This window comes from Athene cunicularia, assembly GCF_003259725.1.
Source record: "Athene cunicularia isolate RWA chromosome 1 unlocalized genomic scaffold, athCun1 chr1_part2, whole genome shotgun sequence".
In the NCBI taxonomy this organism is placed as follows: Eukaryota; Metazoa; Chordata; class Aves; order Strigiformes; family Strigidae; genus Athene; species Athene cunicularia.
Genome location: NW_020799092.1, coordinates 10,049,368 through 10,072,604, shown reverse-complemented (window position 1 = coordinate 10,072,604; position 23,237 = coordinate 10,049,368). Strand labels below are relative to the sequence as shown.

At 37.4% G+C, this 23,237-nt stretch overlaps 1 protein-coding gene across 1 annotated transcript in view; it reads right to left on the bottom strand.

Moving 5' to 3' along the window:
• Window positions 1-22,192, bottom strand: part of SLC15A5 (solute carrier family 15 member 5) — a 32,638-nt gene extending 10,446 nt beyond the window's left edge. The window contains exons 1-6 of the mRNA XM_026840976.1: window positions 21,829-22,192; window positions 19,869-20,091; window positions 15,701-15,870; window positions 11,614-11,834; window positions 8,991-9,177; window positions 4,201-4,389 (exon numbers count right to left, since the gene is read on the bottom strand). Coding sequence (XP_026696777.1) covers window positions 4,201-4,389; window positions 8,991-9,177; window positions 11,614-11,834; window positions 15,701-15,870; window positions 19,869-20,091; window positions 21,829-22,174 — 1,336 coding nt within the window. The 5' untranslated portion in view covers window positions 22,175-22,192. The remainder of the gene's footprint in view (window positions 1-4,200; window positions 4,390-8,990; window positions 9,178-11,613; window positions 11,835-15,700; window positions 15,871-19,868; window positions 20,092-21,828) is intronic.
• Between the last annotated feature and the right edge of the window lie 1,045 nt (window positions 22,193-23,237).

The window sequence follows — 23,237 nt, the reverse complement described above, 5'->3', positions numbered from 1 at the left end:
AAGAAAATAAAAGGTTAAATAAGAGAAAAAAATCCAAAGTGTCTCTAATAGGGTATTTCCATATTTTACACAGAGAATGTATTTGCTGCAGAAGGGTAATCAGACGTGTTAATATGTACCTTATTAAAAAAGGATTATTTAAACTGTTTAAATTAATCTCTGTAACAAACCATCTCATATACAACTATCGATATTCCACAAGTATGTAAAGATTTTTCACCCAGACAGTTGCTTTCATCTTTTAAAATCTCAGGCATAGCAAGACAAGAGACACACCATCACAGTCAGCAAGCGTGAAGACAGCAGATGTGATATTTAACTGCAGGACAGTGGGACCTCTTATGCCACAGCCAATGCAGCATGGACACTAGTAAATACTTCCAAAATCCAGAGCTCTACTTTAACTTGTATGAATAACTTGCATGATTAACTTGCTTTAATTTAAGGCTGGATACTTCTTTTCTTCCCCAGAGAGGAATCCCTAGAGTCACTGTCTAATTTTTAAAATGCTGTTCTTTATCTTCTTGCCAGAAGACTAAACCAAAAGCAGCAACAGCATTGGTGGTGAGGGGCAGCTGTAGCATGCTGTTGTAGCATGACTATAAATAATCCCACTAGTTGTAATTTGGCTAAACTAGGTTACAGTAAGTCTTTATGATGGTTGTTCTTTCTGAGTAACTTTTCCTGATTATCAAAACCTCATTTCCTAATTTCACACCTTGAGCCCCCATCCACACTTGCTCTCCAAGACCCAGTGTCTCCCAGCCTGCTTTATTAGTTGAGTTTGAATGACCTCCAGCTTGAGAAATTTGTCAGTGGAGAATCCTATTTGGATGCTGAGTTGCCTGAAGCATCTCTGAATAAAAATGAAACTTTGCAGTCACCACCTTCCACCCTTTTTAATTTGGATGTCCAAAGGAGAGCTTTGGAAACATACTAAAGAAAAGAAAAAATACCATGGACAGTATTTTTTCCTCATTTACAAAAGGAATCAAAAGCCTAAGAGCAAGAGAAAGCAGGTGATGCTGGGACACCATCTGTAGATGCAACAGTACAATCTGAAACATTGTACAGTCAGTGTCCTAGCTAATTTGAAACACTAAAAGCCTGAAAAGTTTTTGGTTATTCCTCCCTTCTAAAAGCAAGGGTGCAAAGCATGCATCTTGGCCAAATTCAGCTTGGGTAATTGCATCCTACTTACCTAAATTACCCCTGCTGTTTCAATTGCATACTCCGTTCCTTACTTCTCCCACGGTGCTGCTGTGAGCTATTAAACAGCTGCTGCATTTCACCCTGGAGACTATTGCATTTCATCGGTGGGTGAAGTGATCCCCAATATATCCTTTAACTAACAACCCTGTTTGCTACAAGGCTTCCCACTTCTAAGTGCTTTGATACATGTTGATGGGCAGATGATATTCTTGCGGCACTTCGGCAAACACTGCAAATCTGCTAACCCTTTCTAGGGCAGAGCAGTTACAGGACACCAGACAGCTTGGACACTGGCAATGTAACACAGCTGCAGTGGCCAGCAGGCTGGCTTCCCTTCACTGACAATCTCATCCACTGTGGGGGCAAATGCCTACTAATGTCACCCCACAGAATGGAGTTGTTTTATGAATTTTTTGTGGAGGCTTTTTTTTGGGGGTATGTGTGTGTGGTTTTTTCCTTTTAAATCATTGGGCTATAAAAGAGTAATTTCCTAGTTTAAACCAAGCTAGGATTACAAATTCAAGCTGTCAAAGACCTGTGAGATCTTACATTCTAATATTGTGGATGAAAGTAATTATTTTATCATTGGTTTATTTTTTAAAGACTACCTCAGTGCTAGGGAAACATTAAATGCTGATATTATTCTAAGAGATGATCATGCCACCTGAAGCAGATGATTATATAAAACTTCTATCAACAAGATAATGAATTCTACTGTACAAGCACAACTGTAAGTATCAGGGCTCAAATGTAGATAAAGAGTTCAATATGCCAAATCTAGATCCTCTAACCAAGCACTTAGAAATGAGCTGTCTCCTCTCTTCCCTCTGATTACAAGTGTGAACATTTCTGTCTTCAACTTGGATCATGTACTTTCAGGTCAAGTAAATTATTATGATAATTGAATTTGACCTTCTGCATAACAAAGGAAGCAAAATGTCAGGAAAGGTGAAACAACTATTTAAGTGTCTAGGGTGTCATTACCATCCACAGAGATCCACTGAATGGTTCCTGAACACCAATTCAGTTCAGACTGAAGTAGAAACCTAGAGCTCGGTTCAGTAGTCTGAATACAGATGCCCAGTGCTGCCTGAAATGCTCTAGTGCCCCTTAGCCATCTGCACAGGGCTGTCTGTTAAGATCCAAGACCCATAGGAATACCATGCTCTTCTCCAGCACCAGCTGAAGGTCACACAGGTACCGTAGAGAGCCTGCTTGCCTCATATGTAAAACCTAGATACTTCATGACAAATGGTGCCAGACATCTATGTGTGGGCAAGTGAATGGAGGTCTGCATCCTCATCAGCTTCAGTAGTAATCTACTACCTTTAGTTTTCTACACGCAAGTCTCAAATTCAGACTTAGTCCCATTTACCTGGGTTCTTGAATCTCACCTCTAACTGCAGCTCTTAGCAAGATGTCTAATCTTTATTTAAATGGGGAAGACAACTTTTCTTCCTAAGAAATTCTAATCACAATCCTTTAAAAAGATTTTTAAAAACCCCCAACAAACCCAAACCCCACCCCCAAGACAGAGCTTCCTTTCATCTCTCAGTCATTGGACTTCTGTTTTGTCCCAGCATGCTAAATGAAAAAGCCTTATTCTACCAGTAATATTATTCTCATACTTTTGCATGAGAAGACTGTAAGCAAGCCACCTCCTAACCTTTTTTTTTGTTAAGCTAAACAGAGAAGGTCACAGTTTTCAGTTACACTTAGCCTGTAACCTAGAAACCACATTACCTGCCTAGAAACCTGTCTCAGTTAAGTACTTGAGAGCTATCAGATGAAGAGGCATTATGAAAGTGCTAAGTATTTAAAACTAGGGAAAATTACCTTTTTAGTGACAGACTGTGACCCACAGCTCTCAGTAGTCTTAGAGTAAAGTAAGACGCTAAGACAGTGAAGTTATTTCCTGCTCTTAAATAAAAATCTGAACATTTCTGGGGTTGTACTGGAACAATAGACACTCAACCTGTAGAATTGAATGCCTGCAAAGATCAGGTAGTCAATTACTTTACTGGTGTCTCTTTAAATGGATGTTGATTAGATTATTTTTGTAATACTAACTTTTTTCAAAGCTCTGCAAGGTAAAATACTGGTGAGTGAGCACTCTGCATGCTCCTCAGAAGAAAATAAGTCTCAGGAATGTCAGTGTAGATGTGGAAAGATAAATTATGGAAGGGAGAGAAGGTTCAGACTCACAATCAAGATTATGTCTACATAATTTATGGATGGCAGGCATGAGCTAAGCTCTGCAGAACAGGGGTGTTTATCTCTGGCTCCATGCCACAAGCTAAGGCATGATGCTCTGTGCAGGCATGTTCACATGGCTCCTGATTGGAGCACAAACAAAAATTTTGCATCTCCCTACAATACTCTCCAGGTTAGCCTGTCAGTTGAATTGTGTTACCCGCCTGCATATGCTCTGTGTCAGTGAAAAACACATAATAGTTCTGTTAGCTGGGTTCACAAGTAAAAAGGGTTAAGCTAAATTGCTTCACCTTGCTTTGACTGTGGTCCAAAAACTGCTCATATACTGTGACCACAGCTCAGTTGTCATGTGCATATTTGTTCCATCTCAAGAAAATCATCACAGAATACTTCAGGTCAGAAAGGACCTCAGGAGCTCATTTGGTCTAGCCCTCCTGAAGCAGGTTCAGCTTCAAGACCAGTCACATATCTGAGCCCAGAGCCCCACTTCTCCGATCATCCCTCCTGCTGAATGGTGGATTACACACCCCGGGACCTGACCAGTCTGTGTTACCTTCCAGTTAATCTGGAACAATGTCATTGCTCACTCCAAGTTACAGCCAGCAAGACAAATTATGCTACTCTGAGGCAGCAGGTAAAGCACAGATCTGTTCATTAAGCCCCTGGAAGAGAGCCAGTGATAAAATATCAGATGACAGTAATTATTTTTAGGAAATTGATTTTATTCTCTGCAAATCAGGACACTCTTGCTTTAGCCTATTAGATTTTACTTACAGGAGGGAGTTACCAAGGCTTCAGCCACTCCAAGTAGGATGTACTGAGGAGCTAAGTGGAAACAAGGCATGGAGGAGACCAGGAGAACCTCCTCAGAAAGTGTCTGCTCCAACTGAGGGAAATGCTTTCGGTGTATTTCAGAGAAGCCAGCAACCATCACAGAAAGTGCAGCAGATAACTGACCTACAACTGGGTAAAGAGCACAAAGAACATCCACCAACACTGTAGTTACAGGATCATCATGTATTTAGAAGGAAACAAAGTTCTAGGAGATACAAAAGAAGCTTCCCCTCTCCCCTCCTCCCCCCATCCTCTTTGGACACACAAACATGAGTACTCATTACACCACAAGCCTAACTCTAACTACATGGCAGATGGACACCAGCTCAGAATTTAGAAATGCAGAATAAATGAGAGAAGAAAAATTCTGAATAGCAGTCACAAGAACTTTTTTTGACGATTGGGGAAGGTAAGAAAGGAGGAGAGAAAGAAAAGGCAGAAACAAGACTATCAAGCAGGGGGTAATATTCCTATTCAAGCAGCAATAAGATTCCGAAACATACACATACACCATATGCTTTATCCATTTGTTTTCTATACATAAAGAGGTAGTGCAGGCAGTTGAAAGCTGGATTTCTAAGGCTACAGGCCATAGTAGATGGGAGAGAAAAAGATCAGCAGTGCATATCATGCCTCAGGAGATCAATCATTCCTACATTTTCCCCTTTCCTTCCACTATAGAGTTCCCTTGAACTACTTCTGAAAGTTTGCTGGATAGTGCATTTTCTGGACTGTTTAATATTTGAAGATGAGTTGCATTACTGGAAGAGATAATCTCCAGCTTCCTAAGTCTTTACAGAAGCTGTTGGACTACAGTTGCCTCCTGCCTTCTTCAGCTGTCCTGAAGAAGTATCACTGCATGATCCAAAATACACTGGATCTGCACTGCATTTCAATACATTACAGCAACCTACCTCAGTGGGAAGGCACAAGTACTGCACAAGCATAAAGGGCAGGAAAAAAACCCTATTATGATTAGTCTCATAATGCAAGATTAAAACTTTCAATAAACTCAGATATATTTTAAGTACTGCATACTTTACCACACAAATTTTGTATTTGTCAATGTTGACAGTATGAAGTGGTTGTAGCTTCTCAGAAAGCAAAGTCTTCAAGTAACTCTCCTGAAACATTTATACTCTTGATGTTTTGAGCTCCCAATAATTTTGACTAAGTTTGTGATTCCTCATCATTTCTAGTCTATAAATTAAGTACAGATGTGAGAATATGTTTTGACAGTTTTGGCTCAAATATCTGGACTATGTTTTTCTACTTGTCTTACAAATCCTTGCCTCACTTCATGACCGGAAATTGTTACACTTATTAGATTTGACATCAACAGCTTTAGTTTCGTATTATATATAAAGTTTGTCTCTTTGGGTGACAGGACAGAAGAAGGAGAAAACACATAGGTAAGTGGCCTTAGCTTCGTTATGTTTTTGCATGCATCTGTGTTTCTTCTCTCAGCAGCCAACTCTCACACCCTTCCACCAGCAGTTTTCCTGTATTTTCACAACTTTAAATATCCATCCTCCCACTTAACCTGAGGCTTGGAAGCTGTTTTGCTCTTAAGGCCACTCTAGTGCTTAATAAGAACATCAATGAATTATTGCTTGAAGATTGATGATGGCAGGGAATTCAATAGCATTTTTAAGCAAATGCACCTTATCAAGACCAGGTATAAAGCCCTCAAGGAGCTCCTTGTAATCTACTAGAACAAGAATTCTTCTAGTAAAAATTATGTTAGTACAAAAGAAACCTCAAGCAGTTCAATATTACTACACAGAATTATATCTTAAACATTTTCCTTACTAAAAGCCAAAACATTTCAGAAAAAGTAACCTCTGAAAACCAACAATTGTAAGACATTATGTGGCAGAGGAAGAAACAGTGCCTTGGAGGCCTATTTTTCCTCCTACTTCTCCCTTCAGTCCTCTTTAAAACAAGCAGTTTGGAACGACCACATGAGGCTTTGGTTTTATAGAACAGGCTGTTTAGGAACATTTGGGGCTGATTCTAGGACACAGTTGTTTATATTATATAGTGACTAAGGTTGTATTAGACATTTGTGATTCCTGATCTCATATCCCAAGTAAAACAGGTCAAAAAGAGGTCCTGGAATTAATAATTGCTCAAACTAGAATATCGTTTAGGGAGAAATGGTCATCATCAATTCACAAATCACCTCAAAGAGACACTGGAATTTTGTGTACTGTACAGAGAGTTATTCTCCACATCACTCTTAGATGGAGTAAATCCACGACTAAGACAACATTTCAGTATAATCAGGCATTAAAAATATTAGAGCAAGAACTTCTATGGCTCAGGTACTTCAGCTAGAGCCTCTTGCCCATAGCTGATTAACAGCTATCCAGCAGAAACACACCTTCAGTTCTCTGCTGAATCTTCTATACTATTGACTAAATCAAGCAGCATAACATATAAAAAACCCCAAGCAACCAAAAAACCTCAACCAAACAATGATGAAGCTGGAAAAACTCTTAAGTTTACCAAATACTCACGTTTTTCATAATGAGGTCCAGATACTCAATGTATTTGGGACACAATCTAAGTTCATGTTAAGATTTGGTTTTTAGATCATACCTAATTTACAAATAAACCAACAACTATACAGAAAGTAACATAGATTACAGTTTTTATGTAGATCCTTATTACAGAGCAATCAGATATTTCAGTTCAACATTGTCTGTATGGTTTGTCCTTGAAAACTGTCATTCGTAACCTACTAAAAATTTTCAGAAAACTATTTAAATTTCTTCCTCTTACAAGACTTGAATTAAAATATAGTTATAGGCTGGCTTAACACCAACAGCCTATTTATACTTCTAATTTTGTTCCTGAAAATAATTGTGAACCTAATTAACTGTTGGCAAAAATATTGGCACTTAGAGGTCTGCCATATTTGCAGGTGCAGTCATATACTTGGATACCTAAAGCCATCCCTGTGCTCACAGGTATTTTTATGCCTCGGGTAATTTATCACCCCTAACAGGAGGCTATTTTAATAAATGAAGCTATTAAGAATAAACCACTGCATATATTCTACTGCTGTTCAACATAACAGGATCGAACATTAATACTAACTTGAAATTTCCATGGTTTTAAGGAAAATTATTATCTGAATGTGCTTTTGTGTTTTAATGCAGATGTTATTTTAAAAACTAGGGTAATTGCAACCTGCTGTGTTATATGCATCTGGTTTGTATAAAACTTAATAACACTCTTAATTAGGCTAATTTAGTCAGATTAATACCTCTGTGTGTGTCAGTACTCACTGTGCTGCTTGCCATGGGGCACTGAATTAATAGTAGCACACTGAGAAAATAGTAGTTTATAAATATTTTTGTCTGAGCCTTGTAATGCAGGCTGGAAGATAAAAAATGCAGGAAGTTGAATGAGAGTATCTACTAAAGGGAATAGTTTTAAGTGAACACAGAATGGAAGCTGCTCTTCTGGTGCTACTAGATGTAGCTGATATCAGAAAAGTGTTTCAGAGGATCCCTCCAAGTCCTAGAAAAGAAGAGGTTTGGGGGTAGGGGGAAAATTAAAAAACGTTTTAAAAAAATCATCACATCAGTGTCAAAGGAGGTAGGCCCAATCCTTACTAAAGTCGTCATTACTTCCAGGCTATTAATTTCTCTGAAATGAGTGCAAATCTTCAAGCCTGAGCTTACAACGCTTACTGTTGAAAACATTGGGACTCACAACAGAGAAGACTTCTTTGTACCACTTCTATGAGAAAGAGATAATACTTCACCTCTGGAGATCCCTCTTTGCTTTACTTTGAGTGTACAACAAGGTATGTTTCAGTTTATGGTTTTAACAAATAAAACTACTAAACATCTGGACAATTATCCCATACTAGATATTCAAGTGAAAATTCTAGTACGAGAGAGGAAAGCTGTACCTCTCTCACGTAACCTTCCACCCGTGAAAAGTTCAGCCTGCTCAGTGGGCCAGCACTCCTGTGATATACATCCATTTGTTTTACATAGTTTTCTGGATGTCTTCTTTTGCTTGCCAGTTCTAAAAATACCTATTGCAGATAGAGAATTAGACTAGATACGTCTATTTCTCTTGTGATACAACTGCAGCCTGAAATAAACTGTACTAGTGAAAATGCATTTTCCCTTTTACAAGTTGCAGTCCTAATCTCAATGCAGTTATAATATAAAAATATCAGAAAAACAAAGCCTTCATTCATAACCTAGTTATTTAAAACCAAACTCACCATTTTGATCAAGGAACATTTCTCCAATATCGGAGCTCAACTAACTGAAGGACTCTTTCATCCCCAAAAAAGACTTTCAAAGTAAATTAACTATCCAAAAGTTAATGAATAAACAAATACATAGAACATAATCAAGTCAGGGTAAGTCTCAGGCCTAAATGGTTAGTACTGTTTCTCTCACCAATTCCTTAGGATGACTCCTAGTTATTTGTGAATGTGTCTCAAATTTTTATTGGTCAGAAGAGTCTCAGTCTGTCCTACAAAAAAGCTATGCATTTTTTTCTTCATATCTAATATGATATCTTGATATCTAATATTCCTTTGAAACATATTAATCTCTGAGCACCATCCCCAAGCCAGTGCATCTTAACATTTATAGTTAGGAATAATTGCATTGGATCATCCATCAGCTACTAAAATTTCTCTTTCAAAAAAGGAATACATATTAAACGTATAATCACATGTATTTTATACTTACCAATGTAAACTGTTAGAGACTGTCCAGTGTCCTTTGAACTAAAGAGACACAAGTTAATGCATTCCAAAATAGGAACAAGAATCAGTAGTGGCACAATGCTTATCACATTCATTGCTGCAACTGGCAAGACAAATCCACTGAAGTGCAAGTTGGAATTCATGGTTTGGAGATAATATCCTGAGGGAATCTGTATTGAAGAATAAAACCCCACTCCATTAGTATAGCAGGCACCTTTCATGGATAAGATTTTACTGTATTTGGAAACTTCTCCAACTCTCTTCCTTCTGAAGAAGTCACAGTAAGCCAAATACCTGCTGGCCAAAAGAAACACCATTCACAATGAAAATCATGAATGTTAAGTGACATTCTCATTCTCCGTCAGAACATAACATTTTCCTTCTATATCATTTGCTCCTGAATTTAACAAGTCTAAGCAGCAGTCCATGAATCTATTTGATCATCCCTAGCTAGAGGTATCAGCCAATATATTAAGTGGTTCTGCCCAATACTTTGGTCACTTCTCATAGACAGAGTTCAACAGAACAGAATTGTAGAATAGCAAGATACAGAGTTATTTTGAACTTCTGATTGTGTGCTCGATGTATAAGTAATTTTTAAGACACTCTTCCCAGCACATGTTTAAAAGCTACAGGGAATGGAGATTAGCCACAGTTTTAGAACCAGTTTAATGTAATCGACAGCCATAGCAGCTACATACAGGACTTCCTTTTACTTCCAGAAATTGAAAACAGAAGAAAACAAATAACCAGACGAGGAACCCACCAATGGCAGTCATCAGAGGATGAAATTAGGTATATTTGTAAGACTGTCTCTCACTTCAAAAGCAGATAATTCCTCCTGCTTGTGTGAGGTTCTACAGAAGATCTGCTGAGTTTATTAAAAAAAACCGCAAACAACCAAAACACAACAGTTTCTACCAACAGTTTTTTGACAAAGCTTGATTAACTAAGCATTGCAATTTTAAGTGCAGTAGGGAGTTACAATCCACTCCATTTTACAGACCAATGGGCAAAAGAAAGAGGTAACTTGAGCAATTCACAGAGTACAGTCCTGACAGAACTGGATGTAGAACTGTTTTTTTTTTTAACTCTACTTCTGTTTTTAGAGTTCTGGATTCCTGCAGCATTCTGCATTGCTCTATAACATGATGGGTAATGCCTTTCCAGGCAGAATATTACTGCTTTATAGCTGTCTGAAAAATCAATGTATAGTTAGTAACTGAGCCTGTGTAGGGTTTCTCATCAATGGTTATAGTCAACCCTACTCACTGGGAGTCTGTTCAGAATTGCTCAAATTCTATCTCAGTAAAAATATTTTTCACCTACATTCCACTTCCAAAAGATATAAATTGTAAAAGGGTTCATAATTGCAACAGAACTATGAAAGATCAGAATTGAGCCAAATTTTGTTGGTTCCTTCTTTCCACTGCCTATTGCAAATCAGAATCAGAATTAAAATATCATCAACATTCATCACAGGCACTGAAAGCTGTTAACTTAACAATATGGAGAAAATACTATTAATCTTTACAAAAAAGATACCGATATATAGCCTAGTCTAAGAAAGAGCCTTAAACATATTGGAAATTCTGCCAAAGGAATAAAAAGAATCTCTTTCAGCAGCACAAATACTTTTATCTTTTCTAGATATATATTTGATTATTACAACTTCAATGAATGGTATTTGGTTAATTTTCATTTGGTTATTAATGCCTCAGCCATATGTGTACATTTCTTGGTTTGTGTTTTTTTTGTTTGTTTGTTTGCTTGGGGGTGGGTGGGCAGGGGGAACAAGGAGGAAAGAGAAGAAAGAATGAGCAGATGGGTGGGAATATAGGATGAGGGCAAGAGGGAATGTCAATAATACAGTATATGTTACATATTTGTAAGAATTTCCTTAAGTAGCATTTTAACACCAATAAGTAAAACTGAATTTCTGAGCCAGCTCATAAATTTGTTATTCCAGCTGCCAGTTGTCTTCCAGACAGAAATGAATCTGAAGGAATCATGTCAATTTAAGTAGCTTCTTGACACATTTACATTTATATAACATACATGAACTCAGAGCAGAAAGGACCCCATAGCCTTATATAGAGGCTGTTAAAGGGCTGCTTCTTTCCACAAATGGAAAACTACTCATGTCCAGTGTAAGTACACAATCCACATAATCCTGTAAGAACAGTAGGAGAAATATACAAAAGACCAAATAAAATTTTTCTACCTCTCTCAAAAACTGAGTGAGCATTTAAGAAATTGGAAAGTTGTATTTTTTCAGAGGAATGCTGAGCCTGGGCCTCTGTTAACTGCAACACAGCAGCATGAGAAGCATAGGGGTCTAGCACTAGATGTTTCAGCCAGTAAGGCTACAGAGAAATGAGTAGCAAGCATTCACACAAGCTCCTTAATGAGTCTCGATCGAGTCAATTTTACTTATTTGATGAGATGATAGGGTATAGCAAGGTATATTCTCAGCTAATTAAAACTACCCTGCAAGGTTGCTCTGCTGGTAAAGGGACAGTTAAAAAAACCCACACCTAGAGACACAGTAGTAAACACATCACAGTATATTTCAAGATATTTTTTTTTTAAAGCTGTGTACCCACCTGTATAATACATGTTCTGTAAAGAATTTGGAAAGCAAACAGTGGGAAGAGCCTGGCAAGTGACTTAGTGCTTTCCACCTGAGTCTCACTGTACTGACCACCATAGTTTTCCTTGGCATGATCTAGCCAGTTTGTCATGCCACCACTGAAGTAGTGATATCGCACACAACACGCTTTCAGTGCACTAGCAATTACTCCAAAAGTCGTCAGCAGGGAACTGTCTGTAAACAGAGACATTAGACATTGGTATGTTTTCACTTGCTGCCAAAATAAACAAGACAAGACAAAACACTCTGGGAGGGAAAGTACAACCCAATATATTCACCTTTATGTCTCTTTGGGGAGGGGGAAGGCAACAACAGGCTGGATTTCTTTTAAAACAAGTCTTTTTTGGAAGTCAGTTGGTCACAACTTCTTACAAAAGCAATCCAGCCCAAAATCCACAGAGCAAAGTGCCTTTTTCTACCAATTATTTAATGCACCACAACAATTTGTTGCTGTGGATGATCAGGCAAGTATTACTTTCCTTTGCTTTTGGTTTCTATTTGAGTTTAGTTTTCAATTCAAAATGGTACTGAAATATTGCATATCTGCTGAAGTCAGCAGCAAGAGAAGGAAAGTAGTGAAGTGAAAAGAGAGCTCAAAAGAGGGCTGATAAGAGAATTTTCACGGACGCATTTCAAAGCCAGAAGTATTATCTCAGGACTTCCAAGCAGCATGTTGTGGCAGGGGAGAAGTTTCCAATCTAGTATTTGGCATATTAAAACTTGCTTACTGATTACTGGGTTCAAGAATTGCTAACTTAGTTCTCAGATTCAATAGAAATGGAAGTAAAACAAGGACAAAACTGTTAGCTTCAGGCTTGGGAAAGCAGATTCATTTACCTTTGGTAAGTTGCCATCCATGCAAATAGGGGTTATATCACTTCTCTGCTTTTCCAAGAGTGTTGAAGCACTACAATAACTTGGGTATATAAATAAATACTCTAAAAAAACCTAAGGTGAACCCAGATTGCAGGGGCAAAATGTCTCCCTGCTATCTCTGGTATGGGAAGGATTTTCTAGAAATATCCACTGACACCTATTAGAAGCATTTTCTCTAGAGTACTAAGAAAGGGCCTTTTATTAGATAACCTAGTATTTAAAACTCTCTGGCTGCTTAGCAGTAACCTGTAGACATTAGCACTGTTGAATAAAATCTGAAACAACATATCAAAGCTTGCAAACACAGAGTTGGTACAGTTTTTAATGTTCTGTATGACTGTACTAGACAACTAATCTTACCACTCATCATAAGTGATGTTTAAGTTTAGGATCTAGACTATTTCAAGACCAAATCTAAAGGCTAAAAGAAAAATCTGCAGACTTCCATAATGACATGACTAAGAAGCTTACCAGAAAACAAGTGGGACTTGGGGCTCTTGTAAAAGCAGTTATTTTCAGAAATAAAAAGAAGGTAGCAGAAAAGTCAGTATCAGCTCAACTCACCGGCAGAACTAGTAATTACATGTTTTAGGTCAGAGAAGTGATAATCTTTTGATTCACCCTAGGCTAGAGGTTGGACATTCACAAAGAAGGAATAAAAAGAAGTAATGCGGTGCTCTACAAGGGTTTGAGCACAGTCAGTGTTGAAATCAGAAGATCCCATCACAAGACAAGCAGACAGCTCAACAAAGCAGCATCATGGCTGTGTCCTGGTTTAGTCTTGAAGATAGTCATGGCCATCTCCTTTCCTTTGGAATGGAAGATGGTGGACATACTCTTTCTTACTGTCACTGAAAAATAAAAAGGCTAAAATGCACAACAAATCCTGACATTTCCCTGCCTTTCCCAATGGATCGGCTGAGACCCTCTTTAATGTAATTTCAGTCAACTATGTAGGAAACTTTATTTTGTATGAGGCAAAAGAAACATAAGAAAATACATTATTTATATGTGTTTCTCTGCATGGAATTCCAACAGATTATAAAAATCTAGTAAACTAGGAAGATAAAGCTGCTTGAACTTGTAGTTCAAAAAGCAACTTGAATGATACACAGACCTAATCAATACCAAGAGGATTTTGCCAATGATGTAGTTAAGAGTATCTCATCCCTTGTTTAAAAGAAAATTAGTAAGCCCCAGAACTCCAGAGTGGTGAATTCTTCAGATTACAAATCTGATCAGAGAGTAAGAGACATGTTTAAGAGCATAAATATTTATATCAGTGCACATTGTGTAGATCAACATCATACACTCTATACTTGTATTTCTAACATTAAAAAAATTATCTAACTGTATAGATATTAAATTGCACCTTTCAGAAAGTGATTTTTCTTCTCCCTTATACTTCAGCCCTTGGCTGTAATGTTCTTCTACTTTGACCTTGATCTAATCATGAATAACTATGCTACTTAATTACAATAAAAAGCCTACATTACATCCTAGATGGTAGATACACATTTTTGACTCATCTCTGGTCACCTGCCAGTCCTCAAAATTATAGCAGTGGGAAGAAATGCAAATGAAGTCCATGCTTGACAGCTAAACATAATTGAATGCATGATCCATATTTAAAGAGTTACCCTAAAATAAAAAAGGCAGCATATATAAAAATCATTTAAGGTCACCTGTAGATTTGTATCACGGTTCTGAAGATTTTCCCATTTCATAATTTCACTGGAAGGTACAAAGTATATTAGCTTTTATTTTGACTAAGGATATGAAAAACTGCAGATATTAGTGTAGGGATTGGCATTCTGCAAAGACTTGGAAAATACATGATAAATAAAACAACACTCATAGGGAAAAACACTTGATACAAAAAAAATATTCTGCTAGCTCTGTTGATGGCCAAGATAGACATAATCCACAAATTCATATTATTCCACTTAGTAGAACTTAACTAGTTAGAGTATAAACTACAGATTTAGTCTTTATGACACAGTCCAGCTCAGGGGTGGATATGAAAGACTCTTTTTACCTTCTCAGGTTGTAAAACCTGTAGTGAGCCCCAGCAAGCCGGAGAGCTACCATTCTCTCCATAAGCAGCTAGCTAATTTGATGCTAGTCTTTACAGATGTCAGCTGCATATTATCATGACGGTTTTAGGGCACTGTGGAGGAGATGGATTTCTTTGGCTCTATTTGTTTTGAATAAACCTCTCTAGTAACTAGTCAGTATGATATTCCCAGGCACTTGATTTATGCATTCATTTCCTTACTGCTAATATATTACTCCTTAGATTATATTTGTAACAAAAATACTGAAATAACAACTTGCTTTCAGTTTCTGGGTTATACTGGAAAAAGAACAACAAGGTTTGGCCATATACAGCCTTTTTCTAGTCAACTAGGCTCCACTTATATTTGTGTGTTTGGTCAATGGAGAGAGGTAGCAGTCAAAGGATTTTGTACAGCTCAGGTACTAACTGGTGAGGCCACAGAAGCGTAAGAACTTCTTCTTGTTAAATATCTGCACAGTCTGCACAGAAAATATTTAGAGCTATTCAGTATTTCTAGTTATTTTCAAATGTGTAAGAACACAATGTTATATAAGCAAGCATATTGAAGTAACAATAAGCAACAGAAGTTCTGCAAAACTTTTCTACTAGCGCATATTCCTGTTTAGCTAACTAACCACGCTGTTTGGCTGCCCAAGTGCAAGCCCAGGTGAAGCCATGGAGCACACTTAAGGGAGAAAACACAAGTGTGCTTGGTGCCTTAGCATAGGCACAAACTCTGCTTCAACTGACCAAAACACATCAGGCACAGGTTGAACCAAACATGACAAAATAAAGTCCACCAGAAGCATGCATATTATACCTCCTCCTGCACAGGCAAATGCTTTGACACATGCCTTGAGGTGACAGAAAAAGTACATAAGTTTACCGAGGCTGCTTTCCGCTTTTTCAGCCTATCCAGAATCTCCAGGTCTACCTTTATAAAGGATGGATGTTGTCTCTTACGCACAGACCTTGTAGAGCTAAACCCCAAGTATCTCTAACCAAACAGGGCAGTATTGTGGAAAAACACAGTTAGATATGCAAGTTGATCTCATCTGTGACAATAATCTCTAAAGGTATTTCCTAAGATATAGTTGCCTCTTACCTGTTTTGGGTTTGTAAATCATTTCACCCCGCACCATGTGAATTGTGATCATAGACATAAGCATGGACACAAATGGGATAAGAAAACCAAGGTTCCTGGCCACAGACTGCTGGATATAAGAAATGCTGACAAAGACAACTGCTGAATTTAAGTTAACCAGCCAATAAAACCTAGTACACAGAGACAAGAGAGAAGAGTGGAGAGGCTAAATAATATAAGGCCTTTAGGGAAGATTAAAACGTTAAATTAAAGGTATGGTAAGTATAGTAAGCATGGACAGCATCAGTACCATGCACACATTGACACATCAGTTAACACCAAACTTCACTTGGATATCTCAGCTTCAAGAGTTATAAAATTAAAGTAACTGTACTAAGGCAATAGATCTGAACAAATTGTCAATCTAGTACTGGAAATATTCTTGTGGATCAGATTAAATACATCAACATTTATCATTTACACATTTAATATCTGATAACATAAATTTTGTGTATGCAATATCAAATCACATATTTTAGTCTTAAGAGAGAAATCTTAATGCCAGTCTTAATGCCACCATCCCTTGTTTAAGAAATATTAGATTTATCAGAAAGGATGACGCTTCTATTAGTTGCAAGGCTCAGGTTTAATTTTCCTTGGCTTCTAGAAACATCTTCTTAAGGAGATTCCCCAGCATAATTTGCTCTGACAATATCTTTATCTCAAGTAAGTGCTGAACAACCCCCAAAAATTAAAAAATGCCAAAACAATGCATTTTTCTGATATAATGCAAAAGTATAACTACTTATTTGCTTTATCCTAGCAAATGAGTTTATTTCTGCACAGTTTGGAGTACATTGTCACCATATTTTCTCCTGGGATTCTGACTCCTAGATAACATACTAAATAATTAGTTCTTCTAAAATTCAGCTTTTTTGAGAAGTTAATTAACTATATAGCTATTTAATAAAGTGAAACATAAGTGAAACAAAATGTACTGCTTATTCTCCTACTGCATAGCCATCTTCTCACGAGTGACCGATTTTTACCATTCATAATTACAAGTGTTTCAGTTATAAAACCTCTAACATTTTTTAAATTCTAAGCTGCTCCACTTTTACTGTTTTTCGTGCCACTTGTGTTGTCTTTCGGCTTTCAGCAGAGCTTTAGCCAAGGTTTCCCTTTAAACATAACTCTCACACAAAACAGGGATTTGAGGCTACAGAGCAGTTTCAATGAACGTTCAGCATCTCAGAGTAGAGAGATCAGATTTAGGGAGGGCCTGCTTTGCTGGAGTCACAGTTTCCAAAAATACTCACTATTAGGGATCAGTATAATACTTCATTTGAAGAGTCAGAGTCAGTCAATTCAGTAATTTTTGCTTCAGATTTGACTCTGGCTTGAAGACTTAGTCTTTGAAATTTTAAGTTAAGAATTTTAACTTCGATTAAACCTTCAAGTTCCAGGTTGGCTTTAAAAGACAACTGTATTTTAAACAAAGAAGATGGATCAATAATGGAGTAGTACTACCTCAATACATCACAGATTACAATTTGTAAGCAACTGCAAGAGGAGATTCTTTCACCTTTGCTGGACCCTTAGCAAAGTGCTTTCATTTAAAGGTACAATAGACATTGATACATAATTATCTAGCTAGTGCCAAGAAAGCAACACCTTTATCATGTTAGAAGTACGGACCTTGGTAATGCTACTCAGGTCTGTTTGGTTACAAAGACAACATTCTCCTCCTGCAAAGGGATGGGAAATGACCACAGGGCTGTGCATCAGTAGGCATGGGAACATGCTCATGCAGCTTGCCTCACAGGACTCAGGGCAAGTGGCAGAAGAAAAATGACCTACTCCACCAGGGCAAAGCCAGTGCTGCTCAGAGCCAGGCGGCAGAAGCTCTCCTGGAACCAGCAAGGATATGCAGAGTGGTGAGCTCTCCTGCTTCATGCATTCCTCTGAAGTCACACCAAGACACATCCAAGTTTCTTTTAAGTAATTTAGATTTTCAGATGATACTTATCAGAATCATGGACTTTTCCTAGCCACTGAAAGCAGTCTCTAGGTACTTTGTATATTCAATGTATATATTTAGCGGAAGGGAGATCTGGTTCCATGTTCTCTGCAATTATTTTTACAAAAGATCATTAAGACAAGACACACCACTGCTAACTCTCATCCCTAGTCTGGATTGTACACTTTGATCTCACTCTCCACTCCCATGGACAGAATATTCCTGATGCAAAAATAGTACCAGTCCTTAACCTTAGAAAGGCAGAAGTCCTTAGGGAAATTTAGTCCAGCAGAAGCTTTCTTCACTTAGTATTGGTATATTCTGTTTATTTAAAACGTCAGAGTTCATACGAGGGGTTAGAATGAGGCCCTAGATGTGAAAAGCAATCTTCTTCAAGGATTGAATTAGACAACAGGTAATTACAGGGTCTTTTAACTCAATCTTTAAACCAGTAATTCTGACTGCTGAAGTAGAACTTGACTAAGAACACAGACTCAAACTCATCGAGTATACAACCATCTCATTTTAAAATTCTTTAAAATTCAGTCCCATGACAAACACCTACCAAGAAAAATCGATTGTATTCTGAGAGGTTTTAATGAAATTAAGAATGCTAAGAATGAACCCCCCCATTTTTAAAAATCTTTAGAGTACACTCAAACAACTCCTCCTTGGATTCCATTGCAAAAACGATTTTTTTTTTTTTTTTTAAATCGCACACGTGCCTTTCTTGATATTTCCAAAGTTCCAAAAAATGACCCATTTGGATTCCCTTACGGAACTTTTTATACATATTATATCTCCTTTGTAATCAACACTGAGAAATGTCACTTTGATTAAACACAATTCTGAATGGCTAAGACCACAGTAGAATAAATTCTCCAGAGCTATCTTTCAGAACAACTGATTGCTCTCCAGTCTTAATCCCCCTGAGTCTTATTTAATCAAAATGATGTTGCTAATTAAGGATTAAAACTCAGAATAGAGTAAAAATGAAGGATTTTTTTTTTTTTTTCTCTCCTATGGACAGGTCAAGGAGGCAGAATCTGCACTAAGGAATGAAACAGTCTCATCCACCTTTGGTAAAGCTGCCTTATTCACTGAAGTCTGCATTTAATTCAAAATTATTTGATACTAACTTAATTGAAGGAAAAAAGAATAGTCAGAAAAGCCACCCCCAATGGAGGAGAGATCTGGTTCACTAAGATCTTCATTGATTCCTCAGCATTGCACTGTTAATATGCAAATGTGCTCAGTTTTTATTTTAATAACTGTGCATGTATAGGGAAATGGGAGAAAAGGGGGACAGTTTAGGGCTTATTTCACCCTGCCTTGAAGCAGGAATCTGGAGGTTCCCACTGCAACTTCTTTGATCCTCACTTCACAGGTTAACCAGAAAGTACAGGTGAATGTATACAGCACTCTGTGTAGTGCTACAGAAATGGTAAATACAGACAAACACATCATCAAAAATAACCTCTCTGATGCTCCGAGAGAGAAATAGTTAATAGGAAAAAAATCGAATTTTAAGAACCTTTTTAGGAACAATTTTTCCTCAATGTCTGCTCAAAAAATTTAAAATTTTAAACCCAAAAAACAAATGTCAAGTGGTTTATTTGATGCCAAAACTTCACAGCAACAGAGCTGAAACAATACAGCAGATCCCTGCCACTGAGTTTAGCAGTCTTAGAGACTACTAGCAGTCCCTATTTCCAGCAAACCAACAGACTCTACTGCTGCCTGTCATTGATTAAAATTTACTCTGATGTAATTTCTAATATATCATTGAATTTGGCACTGTTAAGTTAAGGAGTAACAGCAAAATATCCTAAAGAAATAGCCATGTTAAAGGTAGAAACCCAAGCAAAATAAGTTATTCTAACAGTAACTAGTTTGTATTTGAGCAAATCAGTTCATTCTAATTCCAACTGAAGATTTCTGTAGGAGGTCAAAACAGATGATCACTTACTGGTCCTAGCAAAAGGAAAAAATTTAGAAAAAACTTTTTACAGAAATTCTTGGAAACTCTTCCAAAATCTAAATGTTTTGCAGTTAAAAACAAAACATGAAACCCACCATCTGTAGAATCTGCCTTGTAAATCAGCAGTGAATTTCAAGGCAATGCTCTATCATCCCCAACAGATATTTAGCTCACATTAAGTTACCAACCAGTTGAAAAAAGAAAGAAGTTCCTTCAGTCCACAGTCCTCAAGGTTGTATGCACTTAATGGACAAACTATAGCTCTAATGCCTCCTATTCCCAGACTAGCTGTGAGTAGTGCAAAGTAGAATACTATTTTCTGCTCCCTTTGGGTTAGCGTATGAAGAATATGTCGTTTGTCAATGTAAATATCTTCAAAGGGGAATGCCACAACAGGTAATAGTGCTGTGCCTGGAAGTGGAAAGAAAATTGTTATTTGAAATGGATTAGAATCAGGCTGATAAGACACATTTTTTTTAAGCAGTTATTTTGAAAAGACAGATGAAAAATCACAGAGTACAAAGAGTCTTAATTCTATAGAGAGGCAGAACCTTTCTGGATGTTGCTATACATAGTAAGGCAAGACCACTAAGGGCCTCCAAGAAAGCAATCTTCCTCTGAAATGCTTGTAAGGATTCAGGTTCTTCAATCAACTGAAGACCTCACTCTGGAAATGTAGCTCCTCTCACCAGCCTTCCCCACTGCCTGCAGTAGCTCTCCACTTGCCAGAGGGCACCAACTAAAACGTGTAACTTCACCTGATAAACCCCCAATCGACCAAAAAAACAACCCATGGTGGAGAACAGCCTTTTTTGCATATTCTTTAAACTCCAGAATTGTAACGGGAATCATAATTTAACAGGCAAATTCTCAAAACATTTGTGGAAATTTTTTTTATTCTGCTGCAGCTTCATGGAACACAAATTATTTTCAGAAACTTTACTTATAGAAACACTGCCATGAATTGGATTTACCACCTCTAGTCTGCAAAACAAGTCTTTCAGATTTGATCAGCTACAGATTCTCCAAGTTATAATTGGAGACTAAATTCAAAATATATTAATGTGTCAATGCCACCAACATTAGCCATGACTGAGACCACGATTGTGCATCAAAACCTAATACATCAGAATTGTGTAACGATCTATCTCCAAAAAAAAAGTTCTGGTTAAAATGATATCCACATATATCAAATTCTGGTTGTGTCACCAGTTTTCTACTTTAAGATATGCATTGAAAGGACAAGTGGCAGAAGAAGATTCCAAACTAGAACCCATGTGAGAATAGTGGAACATAATGGCAATCATTTTTCCAGGATGCCTGCACAATGGTTTTGGAATCAGCTCAAGAATATTTCAGGAATTACTCTGATTTTTAACTTAGTTGCATGTCCATATAACAACATGGCTGGCTATAAAGAAATCAGACTTGCTTGCGCTCAACAACTGGTCCAAGTAAAAAGTATTTGTATCAGCTTGGTTTAAGTTGAAAGAATAACCATCAGCTGTGAGATGCACCAATTGCTATAGAACAGTTTATACTTAGTTTAAACAGCGCTTTTATGTAAAAGATCTTCAGAATAACAAGTGGGTGTGTTCTGTGCTAGCAGAAAGCAGGCTTTCAACACAGGTACTATTTAAAGCAAAGTTTGTTTATACTGGTATGTGCTTAAATACATCTTTCCTTCTTGTCCAAATACAAGTCATATACCTTCACATACAATAAAGTCTTACTACCAACAGCTAGGAAACAGTTTCCATACTCTCTCTTAAACTATGTCTCCAATGAAAGTCTCACATTTATGCCAAACACTGATAACCTTAGATGCTTGTTAAAGTGACCAATTTTTAACAGTTGAGCATTTGTGCTCTGAATAGCCAAGCCACTTAGAGGAGTTAAGGTTGTGCACCAACTATCCACAAGATGCACGTGAAAGTGTTCCTTAGTCTTGTTCAGAGCACTCCCTCGCTAAAGTACATAGGCAAAAATAGTGCAGTGCATTTTTTAGAGGAGAAACTAAGTAATTAGCTATTAGAGAAGGTGGCCACAAGCTTGGAGAAAATTCTTATATTTCAAACACAATGCTCAGTGATGCATTTCTGCAACAGAATTACTAAAACATGAAATAGTCAGCAGAGTGTCACCTACCTAGGAAGTGTAGAAACATGCAGATGCACACAAGCTTGATCCTCCCCACAAAGCACTCAGCAAGCCAGCCAACCAGTACTGGTGTCAACATGGAGATGCCTACAAAGCACATATTGACAATGGCTGCCTGGTAGTTGCAATAGCCCAGTTTGGCAGTGCAGAAGAGGATCATATTGCAGACTATGCCAAAGAACGTGAATCTCTCACACAGCTCCACCAGCAGCACACAAATAGCCTCCTGGAGTTTCCTCTCAGATTGAGACAGGTTTCCAGCATAATTGATTCTGCCAGGTAATGGTCTTTGCTCCTTGTCAGCCATCTGGTTCAGAAGTTGCTTTTCTTGCATATCTCGTGTGTCTGCACCAGGCACGCTTCTTGTTTTTGAGTGCAACTGAGTACAGCAGCTTAAGTTACAGGTATACTTCTGCTCTCCTCCACTGTAATTAGCAAACTGGTAAGACTCTCACTTTGAATTCCACACTTGACTACTACAGTTTCTCAGGGCACCTGTCACTTTTGTGACATTACATACAGGATCAAAGAATATTTAAAAATTTTTTAAAAAAACAAAATCAAAGAGCTAGATCAACATTTCAGCTTCTAAATAGAGCAACACTCAGGAACTCAATTAGTTTATTTAATTGGTCCATTTGGGGATGAACAAGATTTTTCCCCAGAATTATATTACCTCTTAAATTATATGAACCTAATACTGTATGTGCAACTCACTCTGTGTGTTAAAGATAAAGGTTTAAATACACATAAAAGCTAACATTTTCAGCAGAACTCAAATAATAGATCAAGAAAATAATTTGGTTAAAATAATCTGATAATTTATCTAGACAACAAGTGAAAAAACTGCAAGCAAAGATAAAGAGGATTTCTTTTTTAAGGTTAACTATCTAATCATTATTACATTTTTTATTTTTGGCTGAAATTCAGATAAATTTAATTATAAAAGTAAGTAATGCTATTACATTGAAAGCAAATTTTAAAATAAAGTCAAATGTATTAGTAAAGAAAAAAAAAAAAAGCAGCAATCTAAAAGCAACCTAAACCAAAACTGCTTCTCAAGCCCGATACTGCACTATAGCTACAATGCATCATCAGGAGCAGGGGCACAGATGACGTGTTCTCTCATATTAACCAAAAGAAATTACAAGCTTGAAAGGAAATCAGGAAGACCCAAACTTATAGTGCTTTATAATGTTCCTGCTACCTTATCCACAGAGAGGTTTGTGGATTTCCCCGATCAGTTTCTCCCTTTTGTGGAGCTCAGTTAAGATCACTAACACCTGCTCAAAATACTCCCAACTAAGAATGAGAAGCATTCTGCATTTATTTTGCACAAACATAAATGCATACACATTACAGGGCAGTGGTAAATCAGGTCTGCTTCTCTAAATATT